At 40.1% G+C, this 14,513-nt stretch overlaps 1 protein-coding gene across 23 annotated transcripts in view; it reads left to right on the top strand.

The window, feature by feature from the left end:
- The window catches only part of LOC126336946 (sodium bicarbonate cotransporter 3), a 1,595,930-nt gene that overhangs the window by 1,425,859 nt on the left and 155,558 nt on the right, over positions 1 to 14,513 (top strand). For all 23 annotated transcript variants that reach the window (XM_050001142.1, XM_050001133.1, XM_050001132.1 and 20 more), the window contains 5 exons: positions 4,199 to 4,344; positions 6,491 to 6,754; positions 6,870 to 7,035; positions 7,116 to 7,262; positions 14,323 to 14,472. In XM_050001142.1, the coding sequence (XP_049857099.1) occupies positions 4,199 to 4,344; positions 6,491 to 6,754; positions 6,870 to 7,035; positions 7,116 to 7,262; positions 14,323 to 14,472 (873 nt within the window). The remainder of the gene's footprint in view (positions 1 to 4,198; positions 4,345 to 6,490; positions 6,755 to 6,869; positions 7,036 to 7,115; positions 7,263 to 14,322; positions 14,473 to 14,513) is intronic.

Below are 14,513 nucleotides of genomic sequence, written 5' to 3'. Positions count from 1 at the left end.
GAAGTACAAAAATGTTCAGGGAAATTCAGGAATAGAGAAATGCAAATCTCTGAGGAATGAAATAAATAGGAAGTGCAGGGAAGGTAAGACAAAATATCTGCATGAAAAAGTGAAGAAATTGAAAAAGAAATGATTGTTGGCAGTATTGACTCAGCATATAGGAAAGTCGAAACAAAATTCAGTGAAATTAAAAGCAAGGGCTGTAACATTAAAAGTGCAACAGAAATTCCACTGTTAAATGCAGAGGAGAGAGCAGATAGGTGGAAAGAGTACATTGAAGACCTCTATGAGGGGGAAGATTTGTCTGATGTGATAGAAGAAAAAACAAGAGTCAATTTAGAAGAGATTGGAAATCCAGTATTGGAATCATAATTTAAGAGAGCTTTGGAGGACTTAAGATCAAATAAGGCAGGAGGGATAGATAACATTCCATCATAATTTCTAAAATCACCAGGGGAGTTGGCAACAAAATGACTATTCATGTTGGTGTGAAGAATGCATGAGTCTGGTGACATACCATCTGACTTTCAGAAAAATATCATTCGCTCTGTTCTGAAGACTGCAAGAGCTGTCGAGTGCGAGAATTGTTACACAATCAGCTTAACAGCTCATGCATCCAAGTTGCTTACAAGAATAATATACACTCCTGGAAATGGAATAAAGAACACATTGACACCGGTGTGTCAGACCCACCATACTTGCTCCGGACACTGCGAGAGGGCTGTACAAGCAATGATCACACGCACGGCACAGCGGACACACCAGGAACCGCGGTGTTGGCCGTCGAATGGCGCTAGCTGCGCAGCATTTGTGCACCGCCGCCGTCAGTGTCAGCCAGTTTGCCATGGCATACGGAGCTCCATCGCAGTCTTTAACACTGGTAGCATGCCACGACAGCGTGCACGTGAACCGTATGTGCATTTGACGGACTTTGAGCGAGGGCGTATAGTGGGCATGCGGGAGGCCGGGTGGACGTACCCCCAAATTGCTCAACACGTGGGGCGTGAGGTCTCCACAGTACATCGATGTTGTTGCCAGTGGTCGGCGGAAGGTGCATGTGCCCGTCGACCTGGGACCGGACCGCAGCGACGCACGGATGCACGCCAAGACCATAGGATCCTACGCAGTGCCTTAGGGGACCGCACCGCCACTTCCCAGCAAATTAGGGACACTGTTGCTCCTGGGGTATCAGCGAGGACCATTCGCAACCGTCTCCATGAAGCTGGCCTACGGTCCCGCACACCGTTAGGCCGTCTTCCGCTCACGCCCCAACATCGTGCAGCCCGCCTCCAGTGGTGTCGCGACAGGCGTAAATGGAGGGACGAATGAAGACGTGTCGTCTTCAGCAGTGAGAGTCGCTTCTGCCTTGGTCCAATGATGGTCGTATGCGTGTTTGGCACCGTGCAGGTGAGCGCCACAATCAGGACTGCATACGACCGAGGCACACAGGGCCAACACCCGCCATCATGGTGTGGGCAGCGATCTCCTACACTGGCCGTACACCTCTGGTGATTGTCGAGGGGACACTGAATAGTGCACGGTCCATCCAAACCATCATCAAACCCATCGTTCTACCATTCCTAGACCAGCAAGGGAACTTACTGTTCCAACAGGACAATGCACGTCCGCATGTATCCCGTGCCACCCAACGTGCTCTAGAAAGTGTAAGTCAACTACCCTGGCCAGCAAGATCTCCAGATCTGTCCCCCATTGAGCATGTTTGGTACTGGATGTAGCGTCGTCTCACGCGGTCTGCACGTCCAGCACGAACGCTGGTCCAACTGAGGTGCCAGGTGGAAATGGCATGGCAAGCCGTTCCACAGGACTACATCCAGCATCTCTACGATCGTCTCCATGGGAGAATAGCAGCCTGCATTGCTGCGAAAGGTGGATATACACTGTACTAGTGCCGACATTGTGCATGCTCTGTTGCCTGTGTCTATGTGCCTGTGGTTCTGTCAGTGTGATCATGTGATGTATCTGACCCCAGGAATGTGTCAATAAAGTTTCCCCTTCCTGGGACAATGAATTCACGGTGTTCTTATTTCAATTTCCAGGAGTGTACACAAGAATGAAAAAGAAAATTGGGGATGTGTTAGATTACGATCAGTTTGCCTTCAGCAGAGGTAATGGCACCAGAGAGGTAATTATAACATTGCAGTTGCTCATAGAAAACAAGGCTAAAGAAAAATCAAAACATGTTCATAGAATTTATTGACCTGGAAAAAGCGATCAGAAATGTAAAATTGCGCATGACGTTCGAAATTCTCAGAAAAATAGGGGTAAGCTGTAGGGAGAGAAGGCTGTTAAACAATATGTAAAAGAGCCAAGAGGGAATAATAAGAACAGATGACCAAGAATGAAGTGCTCGGATTAAGAAGGGTGTAAGACAGAGCTGCAGTCTTTTGCTCCTATTGTTCAATCTGTACACTTAAGAAGCAGTGATGGAAATAAAAGAAAGGTTCAGGAGTAGAGTTAAAATTGAATATGAAATTATACCAGTGACAAGATACGCTGATGACACTGCTATCCTGAGTGAAAGTGAAGAAGAATTACATGATCTGCTGAATAGAATGCACAGTCTGAGTACAGATTGAGACTAAATTGAAGAAATACAAAAGTAATGAGAAGTATCAGAAATGAGAACAGTGAGAAACTTATCAGAATTGGTGGTCTTGAAGTAGATGAAGTTAAGGAATTCTACAACATAGGCTGCAAAATAACCAATGGCAGATGGAGCAAGGAGGACATCAAAAGCAGACAAGCACTAGCAAAAAGGGCATTCCTCAGCTATAGAAGTCTACTACTATCAAACATAGGCCTTAATTTGAGGAAGAAATTTCTGAGGCTGTAATTGTGGAGCACAGCATCATATGGTAGTGAAACATTGACTTTGGGAAAACCAGAACAGAAGAGAACTCAAGTATTTGAGATGTGGTGCTACAGATGAATGTTGTAAATTAGGTGGACTGGAAAGGTAACGAATGAGGAGATTCTGAACAGAATCGGAGAGAAAAGGAATGTGTGGAAAACATTGTCAAGGAGAAGGGACAGGATGATCAGGCATCTCTTAAGACATCAGGGAATGACTTCCATAGTTCTAGCGGGAACTGTAGAGTGCAAAAACTGTAGAGGAAGGCAGAGATTGGAATACTTCCAGCAAATAATAAATTGAGGATACAGCTTGCAAGTCCTATTCTTAGATGAAGAGGTTAGCACAGGAGAGGAATTCATGGTGGGCCACATCAAACCAGTCAAAATATTGATGACTCAAAAAGTACTTCAGAAACAGGAACTTGTGTAGAGGAATTATAAAAAATGTCAGAAGAGATGATACAATCTGAAGTAAGAATACAGTGTTTCAGTGTCTTCATTGAGGTACATCTAAAACAAATACAAACAGGCTATTCATATTGCTGAAGGGAACAATAAAAATGTTAGTGAATCTGCAGCGGGGAGAATCACGTAGACAAGCTTTTAAATCAGTTAATATCTTAACCCTCCCTAGTATATATCTGCATGAACTCCTAGGCTGTACAGAATTCAGATATGTCCCTGTTATTTGAGATGCTGAGATGCAGCAAGACATTGAGACAAGTAAATACAATTGCTTCCATATGCCCAGACAAAACACTGTAAAATTCAAAGTAAAGCGGCCATATGTTGGACCACCAGTCCTACATACATGTAATCAAAAATGTAATGTAATAAGATACAGGTGTATAATATGCAATGTGTATCATTAAAATTTATTAGCCATAGTATTATACACTTTTCAATGCTTGTTACACAAGTATGACTTGGTTCTTAGAACATACAATGTTTGTAAATCCAATAAGAAGTAAAATTTATCTTGTAACACTGTGGCTTTCTTACAGTGTTGTCTTTTTAACTTGGCTTATAATTTTAAAACTACAATGGGACTGTAACTAAAGATATCAAGCCCACATGGACTGTAACCTAGTGAACAAGAAAAATAAACACTTTGTAACATTTACAGTTTTTGTTTCTGTTAATAAGTTTACAAATGTTCTATTATTCTTTAAGATAATTTTTATTCAGTGTTCCATCTCAGTTAAAAAAAAGTACATTTCTTTTTCACAAATAATCTAAGTATTCAATCTCAACAGTGCTAGCAGACTAATGATATTATAAAACATGTTATGGAAATTTATTATAATTTAAATTATTTTTACAGGACCAGAGGAAGAGGCCTCCCGAAAAACAAATAGATGAAGATGATGAGGAGGAACAGGAACAGAAGTTAAGGGAAGAGTCTGGTCTGGCAAGGTCAGGCAGACTATTTGGGGGCCTCATTAATGACATCAAAAGGAAAGCACCATGGTTAGCATTCAGCTCAGTGCTCATCGTATAAAACTGTAATCTTACACGCTCAAATTTTCCATTGCTATTTTTAACAAATGCATGTGCCCTGACAGGCTTAAAAACTCCCTGACAGGCTTAAAAACAGAGATAAACAAATTAACCACTTCACTGCTTCACTCCTTTTCAAGAATTTTGGACACAGCAGCCTATGATAGAATGCTGGCTTGTTTTTTGTGTGCAGCTTGATAACTGCTCCTCAGCTGGTTTCTCCTGCAGAGAAAGCTATATATCCTAATTAAATAACAAATCATGTCATGACAGAAAAGATATCTATGACCTTGTGAATACTGTTGATTGTGGGAACCATTAAATAGTATTTCACAAATTAAAATTTTGTGGCAGAATTTGGAATCCCTCTTGCATGTATAAAGTCTTATTTTATAACAGAAAGAAGAGTATCAAAGTTATAAAATGCATCATAGAAATAAAACTGTACTCACAATTGGGAGAACATGCAGTCTTAAAGTTCGGCACTGGTCCCATTTCTGTTCTTATCCTTCATAAACAACCTTGTAAAGATTTGAAAGAACTGCTTAAAAAGTGTAATGCTTGCTGATGACACATGCATAAAAATCAAACACCCAGACACAGCCTGAACAATAACTAAACAAACCTGCACCAGATTTATAGTGAACAGTTTTATCCTTTCCTACAAGTATACATATTGTGAAAAGCTTTTCAACAACTTTTGAATTCTTAGACTCATCACCCAATAAATCTAATCAATAATGATATTTGCTGCTAATAATAAAAACTGCTTTCAGTTGAACTGTGATTTGTACAACTGCAATATAAAACACCTAAAAAATTTAGACTGGGCATTCCTACCTTGTATTCAAACTGATGTTCTATATTCTACAGAACAGAAAAATTTATTTTCTAGTCCTAAGGCTACAGCAACCTCCTCTCAGACTACAGCAAGAATTTGAGAATCCCTACAAGATTTAAAAGAAAATTAATAACTTAGCTTATTCTACTGCCACCAATGTACATTTTGTGTAAGGATGATAAAGACAAGATAAGAGAAATTAGGACTCATATGGAGGTGTATAGACTGTCGTTTTACCCTCACATCATTTGTGAGTAGAACAGGAAAGAGAATGACTAATAGTTGTATAAGGTACACCATCCACCATATGGCAGCTTGCTGAGTGTGTATGTAGATATTGTCATATTAACTCAAGCTAATTATCTGATTGTCTGCATTCAAGAATGGATATTCTTGTTAGTCACACAAAAAGCCCCAATTTTAATTGTGAGGAGGTCGTTATTCTGATACAATACAGACAGTTGCTGCTAGTTGATAAAAATGTGAGACGACAGCCATGTTGGCTGATTTGTGTGTCCATATTGTTTTGGCTGAGATATGGAACAAAGTGATTGATTAAAAACTTGTAAAGTCTCAAAATTTTTGCATGAGTGTCTACACACTTCTTCAGCTCAATCAACTACAGATGAGTGAGTGGTCACTCTCCTCATTTTTGTTTATTGTTTCTATCATATTTTCTCAGCAGAATTTCCAGCATAGCCTGACGAATATAGCCAAAAGTGTGCATTAATTATTCTCAACTAACTATGGATTAAATTACAGACTGAACATGAAACCCAAATTAAGTGTGTGTTGTAATCTTTATCTCTGTCAGTTCTACTACACTTTCTGGTTCAACAGTAAGTAAACCTCCTACATAAATTACTCTTAAGTGACTGATGGTTGGTCAAGAAGGACATGCTATAAAATTAAACAATGGGAACTTCATGTTGGAATACAACAGTATTAGGTAAAGGATAGATTGCTACTCACCACAAAGATGACCCAATGAATAGCAGAAGGTACAATGAAAAGACTGTCTTTTTGCATTGCCTGTCTGCAGCTCAGAGGGTCATCTTTATGGTTAGTAGCACTCTGTCCTTTTCTTAATATTATAAAATTATGTAGAATGAAGTACTAATGTAAAGTTACCTTGAAATCCCTTTGCCTTATTGGATAAATTTGTCAAATATTGCAATAGTTACAAGTACTGCCATATCATGTGTTGTCTGTCTGGTTGCAAATAGATCATATACATGTTTATCTATTTATTCCATTGTTCTCATTTTATTCCAGGTACTGGTCAGATTTTAAAGATGCTCTGGCCATACAATGTGTTGCATCTTGGATTTTCTTATATTTTGCTTGCCTGTCACCCATTATTACCTTTGGTGGTCTTTTGGGTCATGCAACAGGAAATAACATGGCAGCGATGGAATCTCTGGTATCTGGTTTTGTTTGTGGAATAGGATATGGATTTTTTTCTGGCCAACCATTGACTATACTTGGATCTACTGGCCCTGTTCTTGTGTTTGAAACAATCATGTATGATTTCTGTATGTAAGTATTTAATTTTTTAGCTTCAACTTCTTAGTAATAATGTAAGAGGTTATACCTTTTTTGACAATTCTTTATTTCTTGATCTTTGAAAGTGTTAACACAACTGTGATTGTAGGAGCCAAGGATGGGATTACATGTCATTCCGGTTCTGGATTGGTGTATGGATTACAATAATTCTTCTACTGCTTGTCGCATTCGATGCCAGTGCATTTGTCTGCTACATTACTCGGTTTACTGAAGAGAACTTTGCGACTCTAATTGCTTTCATCTTCATATATAAAGTAAGTATCTCAATATTAACATGTTACTCATGTTACATGTAATATAGAAACTACAATTTATCTGTTTTCCCTTCTTGTAGGCAGTGGAAAATGTTCTCAGCATTGGAAAGAAGTTCCCATTGGACAGACACAAAGAGATTCTGAATGAATGTTTCTGTGCAACATCTAATGGCACTGACAGTGCACTAGTAGTCAACTGGACCAATTTAGAGCCGGCTGGATGCTTGGTATTTAAATTTCTTAAATTTTGTGATGTGGTTTATATAAGTTGAATAAGAGCAAACACTTTTCAAAACTTGTGAGAGAAAGAGAAAGAGAAGAGAGAGAGAGAGAGATATATATATATTCTGTGTGTACTAGAAAAAACTGTTATTTATTCTCAAGCTTAATACCAAAAATATTTCCAAGTGTACTCATACACATTCAGTGTTAAAGGTACACACTGAATCTCAAGTTTATTACAAAAACAAGCTCTCCTTGCAAATAACTTGAAATGAATACAAAACAGTATGGATATCAAAGTATTTGAAGTGAACCTTCAGCCATTACAATAAAATATATTTTATTTTTATTCTGTCAGATATTAGGCCATCCAAAGTCTGTTGCAGTTACATTTTTCCCTTCCATCATTTTTCTGGTCTTCCAGCATCTTTTATCTTGCAGAATATATTTCCAAAAATCCAGTTTTAATCTTGACTTCTCCATTCACAACAGATCCGCAGTAACCAAGTAATACCCAAAACTGATCCAAGTAATATAAATATGGCTTTATTCTTAAACATCTTAACAGTAACAGAAATAAGCCTCTCATCGAGCATCATTCAGCATTTTCAAATAACTTCCGGGAATTCAGGCAGGTAACACTGTCAGCGACTGCCAATATTTCGGCAGTCGCTGAAAGTGTTACCTGTCTGAATTGCCAGAAGTTATTTGAAAGTTGTATATGCCAGGAGAAACTCAGGTCTCACATCATTCAGGATTGCTCAGCACATGTATATGCATGAGTCACTAGCAGACGGTGCAGCGTCCTCTTGCCTCCCACAGGCAGGCTCCAGCAGCCAGCCTGTGCTGATTGCTATATTGGTGGCCAATTCAAACACACACCTACGATGACATCATACTCAGCACACTCACATCCACGTGCACTGGTAGCAGGATACAGTACACCTCTCCCTCATGCTAAATGGCTTCCCAGGCTATGGAGGAGAAATCGGCAGCCCAACAAGAGACACATCCATCAGCTCTGGAGCCGTGTCAGATAATACCAATGTAGGGGGCGGGTTGATGTGCTGGGCAGGCACTAGATCACAGGGCCAGAATACAGAGGAACATGTGCATGCCCACTGATTGTGGGTCCGCATGTTGCCTGACGACAGCACTGGAGAGGGGGATGCCATCATCATCTCTGCACCGTCATCAGCAGGCAGGTCAAGTGCAGAGGAGATGGGGCTGGACCCACCAACGATGATGACTGAGGCGATGACAGAGAGGTGCCTGGTGGAGGTGGTGCAACCAGAACAGCTGGTTGTGGCAATGGGCAAAAGGCCAGAGACGGTCTGGAGTCCTGTGCCAGGGAGCTATAAACTCAGGGTGCCGCATGTGGAAGGGGCAGCCAGTGGAACAGGGACACCTTTATGGCAGGTGAAGATGGGCTCTAGGTGGACGGAGGCGGAGCGGGCTGTGGTGACGAGCCACACTAGTGAACCAGTAGCTTTTGGTGTTGAGCTAGTGTGCAACTGACCAAAGTGGCACACCACCAGCCCTTCAACTGCAAGGACATCTCAAAGACAGCATCCACGATAGCAGACAACAATGGCCGGTATCCACTTGGACCGCCAACTAAATCCTTGCATCCTCTTTGGCAATCCTGTTGCAAATTGGCTGAACGAACCTGACAGTGGTAGATGCAGCCTAGGCTACAGAAGGTGGAAGAAGCATGCTTGGCTGCCGGCTGTAAAGCAACTAAGCCAGGCTCCACTCCCCCATGGGCATGAAGTGATAGGTGTTCAGAATATGGAGAAGGGCTTCGTCTGGCAAAGAATTCACAAGAAACTTTTTCATTTGGAACTTGAAAGTATACAGTAGTTGTTCTGACTTGCATTTGATTGAGGATGGAATGGCAGAGCCACAGCATGATGAATGCCATGACGGGAGAGAACAATCAAAAGTTGTGAGAAATGAACTGGGACCCATTATTGGAAACTGAGATACAAGGCAAAACCTCAATGGGGAAAAAACCCTCAAAAGCATATGGATTCTGACTTCAGCCAAAGTCAATGCGCTCTGAAGAATGAGAGGAAACCGGGAAAATGTGTTCACAACCTAGAGCCAATTTGGACCCACAAAGTCTACATGAATTCATTTCCATGGATGGGAGGGAGTGGGACAGGGAGCAGGGACGCCCTGGGAGCTGCCCATAGTAGGGAACACTACTCACAATCCACAACAAAACGCACAATTTTGCCATCAATCCCTTGTAAAGAAACATGTCGCCTAGTTGGGAGTTTAGTGCATGAAACTTCCCAGTAGCACTGGTGAAGAAGGTATAGAATGTCTCACATGGTTCGGCAGTAATAACTACTCCGGTGAGTGGTCTTCCATATGCAACAGCAAAACACCTCCTAAACCAGAGAGGTGATACCATAAGGAAAAATAGTTGTGCCAAGGGTCCAAAACCCAATTTGGCAGTTTATCTGGTCAGCCCTGTTGAACAAACCGAACCACCTGGTTGAGAACCGGGTTGGCAGCAATGGCAGTTGCTATGCGTGAGCTCATAATTGGGGAAACCTTCAACTACAGCCTGCATTTCAATATCGAGGTGCAAGCAAAGCAATCCTTCATGATCAAAAGTGGGATCAGGACCCACAGAAAGGCAGGACAAGGTGTCCGCTGTGGCATATTTAGACATAGGTCACAAAAGGATTTCATAATCGTAGCAAGGCAAGAACAGCGCCCAGAATGTAAGCAATGTGCTGCCTTGTCAGGTAAGGAAGTGTGAGGGTTAAACAAGGAACAAGGAAACCAAGGGTTTATTGTCAGTAATAAGGTGAGACTTGGAGAGGGGAAAAAATAAAAACAGTGAAATTCCCAGAGCAAAGGTTATGACAGGAACTTATTTTTTCCAGCTGAGAGTAATACTAGTAACACTGCTCAGCTGGAGTGAGAGATTTAGAGGTGAAAGCAACAGGTCTTTCAGACTCATTGGCATTTCAGTGCATTAGAACACACTAACACTGTACTGTGAGGCATCAGTTACCAGAACTATGTGCTGGTGCAGAGAGACCGTAGTTAAACAAGAGTCTGAGAGTAGTTTGGATTTCAATATTTGAAAACCGCATTCAAAATCCAGGCTCCAGAAAAAAAGTACATTTTTATGGAACAAGGCATGCCATAGATGGGCCAATGTGGCTGCTCCAGGCAGGAATTTGTGGTAGTAGGCTATCTCGCCTAGGAAGGCCTGTAGCTCCTTCATGTATGAGAGGCAAGACATAGACATAATAGTGGAGATGTAGTCTGGCAAAGGGCAAAACAGAACCTGCAAGACCTCAACTCCCAAATAAACAATAGAAGGGTGAAAAAACTGAGATTTTGTGAAGTTACAACGTAACCTTGCAGACTGTAAAGCAGAAAACAAAGTGCACATTTTTTTCAAGTGGTCAGCCGTGGAGAAGCCCAGGACAACAATATTATTCAGATAATTAATGCAACCCTGGAGAAGCACAGTCAATTAAACAAGGCCAAGCCATGAATTTCAAAGAAATATGACAGAAAAATTGGTAGCATACCTTCCAAAAAAAAGTCCAAAAACTCCTCACACAGTGTTTCCAATAGAGTATACGGTACCTGATCATACCCAAGGTGAACTGCGTTGATGACAGTAAATCCAAATACCTGGAACATGACCATCCCAAACAAGTTCCGAACCAAGGCATCTTCCATTATTTTTGTATTTCCTTCCTGATCCAGCAAAGATTCAGAAATCTAAGGTAGTTTGTTTCAAAACCTACTGAAGAGTATTTTATCAGAGCATGATTTACATCGTCCCTTCCTATTGCCTTTTTTATCATGTATCTGAGAACATGCTATCATTCTTTGTATTCATTGTGATCTGGATTTGATTCAAATATTCCCACATTTTATATATTTCTTTCATCAGTCCATATTTTTTGTAATAATGAAGACAGTCCTTGTCTGTTTACAAATTTCTCAGTTAACTTTTAGAGAATCAAACATCATGAAAACTAAGTCTTAAAACTGATAAGAAATTCTGGAAAACTACAAGCTTTGTTTAAGACAGAATACTTTTCGGTTGCTAGCCTATTTGCAAGTGTTTGTGGCTTGAACTGCTGCAGAAAATATTTGTGCCAGCTAAAGATGCCCTTTCAGAGCCTGATTGTACCTGTTCACAACGCCAAATCTGTCACAGACTGTGAACCCACACTGAGAGCCAGCTAACTACAAGAAGCTGAGTAAGGCTAGGCAGAAAGGAAAAGACCTTTCACAAAGATAAAAAAATAACAGGAAGATTAACCTTTCCCAAATGTAGATGGAAATGACCTATATAAATAGCATCTGCAACATTTACACACTCACACATCCATAGTTTAGATACCTGTGGTCACAGTTGTAATGCTAAGTGAAATACCAGTAACAGTGAGGGCACACATTGATTTTATATAATTTAGATTGACATGGTCAAATTTGTGAGAATTAGTTGCTAATATGGCTCTTAAATCAATTACATGACACAAGTACTTTGCATATTTTTGGACAAATTCTTTTCAAATGATGTATTTCTCAAAAATTGCAATTCTTGGGAGCTGTGTTAAAGGCATGTACCAAGCCTTGATGTAAAAAGGAACTTCTATTTTACATTATTATATTGCAACATTTTATGTGTTTTATTCAAACAACAGAAAATTAAATAATGATGTGAAACAAGTCATGCTGCTACTCACCATTGACAGGAGGCTCATAGCAACAGACGGACATAGGATGTTGGAATATATCAGCTTTCAGACAAATCCGTTATCAGCTCTCTCTCTCTCTCTCTCTCTCTCTCTCTCTCTCTCTCTCTCTCTCTCTCTCACACACGCACACGCACACGCACATGCAAATAACAAGAAGTTGTAACTTACGTGTGTGTGTGTGTGTGTGTGTGTGTGTGTGTGTGTGTGTGTGTGTGTGTGTTGTGGATGTATTAACAGTAATACTTTTCAACAGTCTGCTTTTAAATGTGTCACTCAGTGCCTCCTCTATATGGTGAGCCGCAAATGTAAATGATCAAACTTATTCAAAAAGCCTGCCAAACAAAGGCAGCAGGGGAAATGTTGCAGCTGTGTCAGTCTAATCTGGATGATTTACGGAACAGCATAATCACCATGGATCAGTGCTCAGCTTATAACTATGGGCCCTAAGACAAAGAATCTAAGTAAGCAAAGGGAACATTCAGAGTCACCATTGCCAAAAATTGGGAAGACCCAACCAACTACTGGCAAAGTGATCCTGTGATGTTCGCAAGGGGGCAAATCCTCACAGGAGCTTAAGATCAAAATCTCCTGACAAGGTCACAGGAGACTGTCAAAATGAAGTATAGTGGGAAGCTGTCCAAGGCATTGTTTTTGCTTCAGGACCACTTCTGTTAATGGTTTAAAGAGTAATTTCATCAAATTTCCATATATACTTTGTTCAGTGAATGTCTAATCTGTAGTTGTAAGATATTTTGTGTGTGTGTGTGTGTGTGTGTGTGTGTGTGTGTGTGTGTGTGTGTGTGTGTCTGTGTCTGTCTGTCTGTCTGTCTGTCTGTTGGTGCATGGGTGCTCATGCATGCTTTTATAGTTTGAACAGCTCAGTCTTACCATACATTAACTGAATATATTTGGCATTTTGAAAAATACAAATATGCCTTCCCTCTTTGGATTTTCTTTGCAACTAATGCGAAGTCAATTTTGTCCCAATAATTTACATTTTATTTGTTTTCTGGTATCCCTTATAAATGCAGGAGAGGAATTTTAGTATAATTTCAGTCACTCCAATCATAATTTTCTAATGTATTGTGTTAGGCACTGCTGTGATATGAATGTTTCTGTTACAGAATCAAAAATGGAAAATCCAGGATGGAATGTAGCAATATAATGAAAAGGATAGTTGCTAATCACCATACAGCAGAGATGTTGAGTCGCAGAAAGGCACAACAAAAAGTCTGACTCCAACTGTCAGAGGCTGTGGTTGTGTGTGTGTGTGTGTGTGTGTGTGTGTGTGTGTGTGTGTGTGCGCGTGTGTTGTCTAATTTTGACAAAGACCTTGTTGGCTGAAAGCTAATTGTGCGAGTGTCTTCTGTTGTGCCTTTCTGCGACTCAGCACCTCCACTATATGGTGAGTAACAACTATCATTTTGATTATAGTGTTTCTGTTACCATGCATAAGAATGTATTTGAGTGGGGAAGTGAGGTTTTAACAAAGATGTTAACTTATTACATCTTATCACTTCTTTCACATTGATTTATATTACAACTATTGTTAAGCACAATGTTCGAAGCTCTAAATGTAATCATTATCACATCAAAATATGAGGGCATGCTGAAAAGAAAAGCCTCTGAACTTTTGTGTGAAAACCTCTAAAGCTTTTTAACTAAAACAAATGGTATCAACATTTTAAATCTTTATTCTTCATATCTACATATCAGCAGTCCTCTGCCAATAGAGGCATCTGAATTGTGGCATGTAACATGGTGGTGTGTAACATAATTATGTTGATGTTTGAGAAATAGCATGCTGTTTTCAAATTTCGAATTTGAATAGTTTGTCCACATCTGGACCACCCTCTCCTTCAGCATGACATTGCAAGACCACACAAGGAGTGCTGTGACATTTTTCGTTCACTGTCATCAATTATCCTCCATATAGTCCCAACTTGGCCCCATCTGATTTTCATCTGTTCCCAAATGTAATGAACTGCTTTGAGGACTTCACTTCAGTTGTAATGAAGGGGTACAAGCAGAGGTAAGATTCTGGTTCCAGCAAAAATTCTATAGTTACGGTGTCAGCAAATGAGTCTCTCTTTGTGAAAAAGTGTACTTTGCCGGGATCACTATATTGAGAAATAAATGTGTAGACATGATGAACAAAGATGTACAAGGTTAATATCATTTGTTTCATTTAAAAAATCTTTAAGAGTTTTCACATAAAAAATTTGGAGGCATTACTTTTCAGCATCCCCTCATATTAAAGTTTTATAGTTGACTTGTGTTCATACTAAGCAAATCCTTCTTTGTTTCTATTTCCCAGGCAATAAATGGAACACTTAGTGGAGATGGGTGCTACCCACCTCAGCATGTGCCTGATGTTTTCCTGATGTCTATTATTTTATTTTTTGGGACATTCATTTTGTCAGTGCAAATGAAAGATTTTAAGAATGCTCTTTTCTTCCCATCATTCGTAAGTATGTTACTATTTTACTAATTTATTTAAGGCATGGA

The sequence above is a fragment of the Schistocerca gregaria genome, chromosome 2, assembly GCF_023897955.1.
Source record: "Schistocerca gregaria isolate iqSchGreg1 chromosome 2, iqSchGreg1.2, whole genome shotgun sequence".
NCBI lineage: Eukaryota > Metazoa > Arthropoda > Insecta > Orthoptera > Acrididae > Schistocerca > Schistocerca gregaria.
This window is presented reverse-complemented; position numbering and strand designations above follow the sequence as displayed.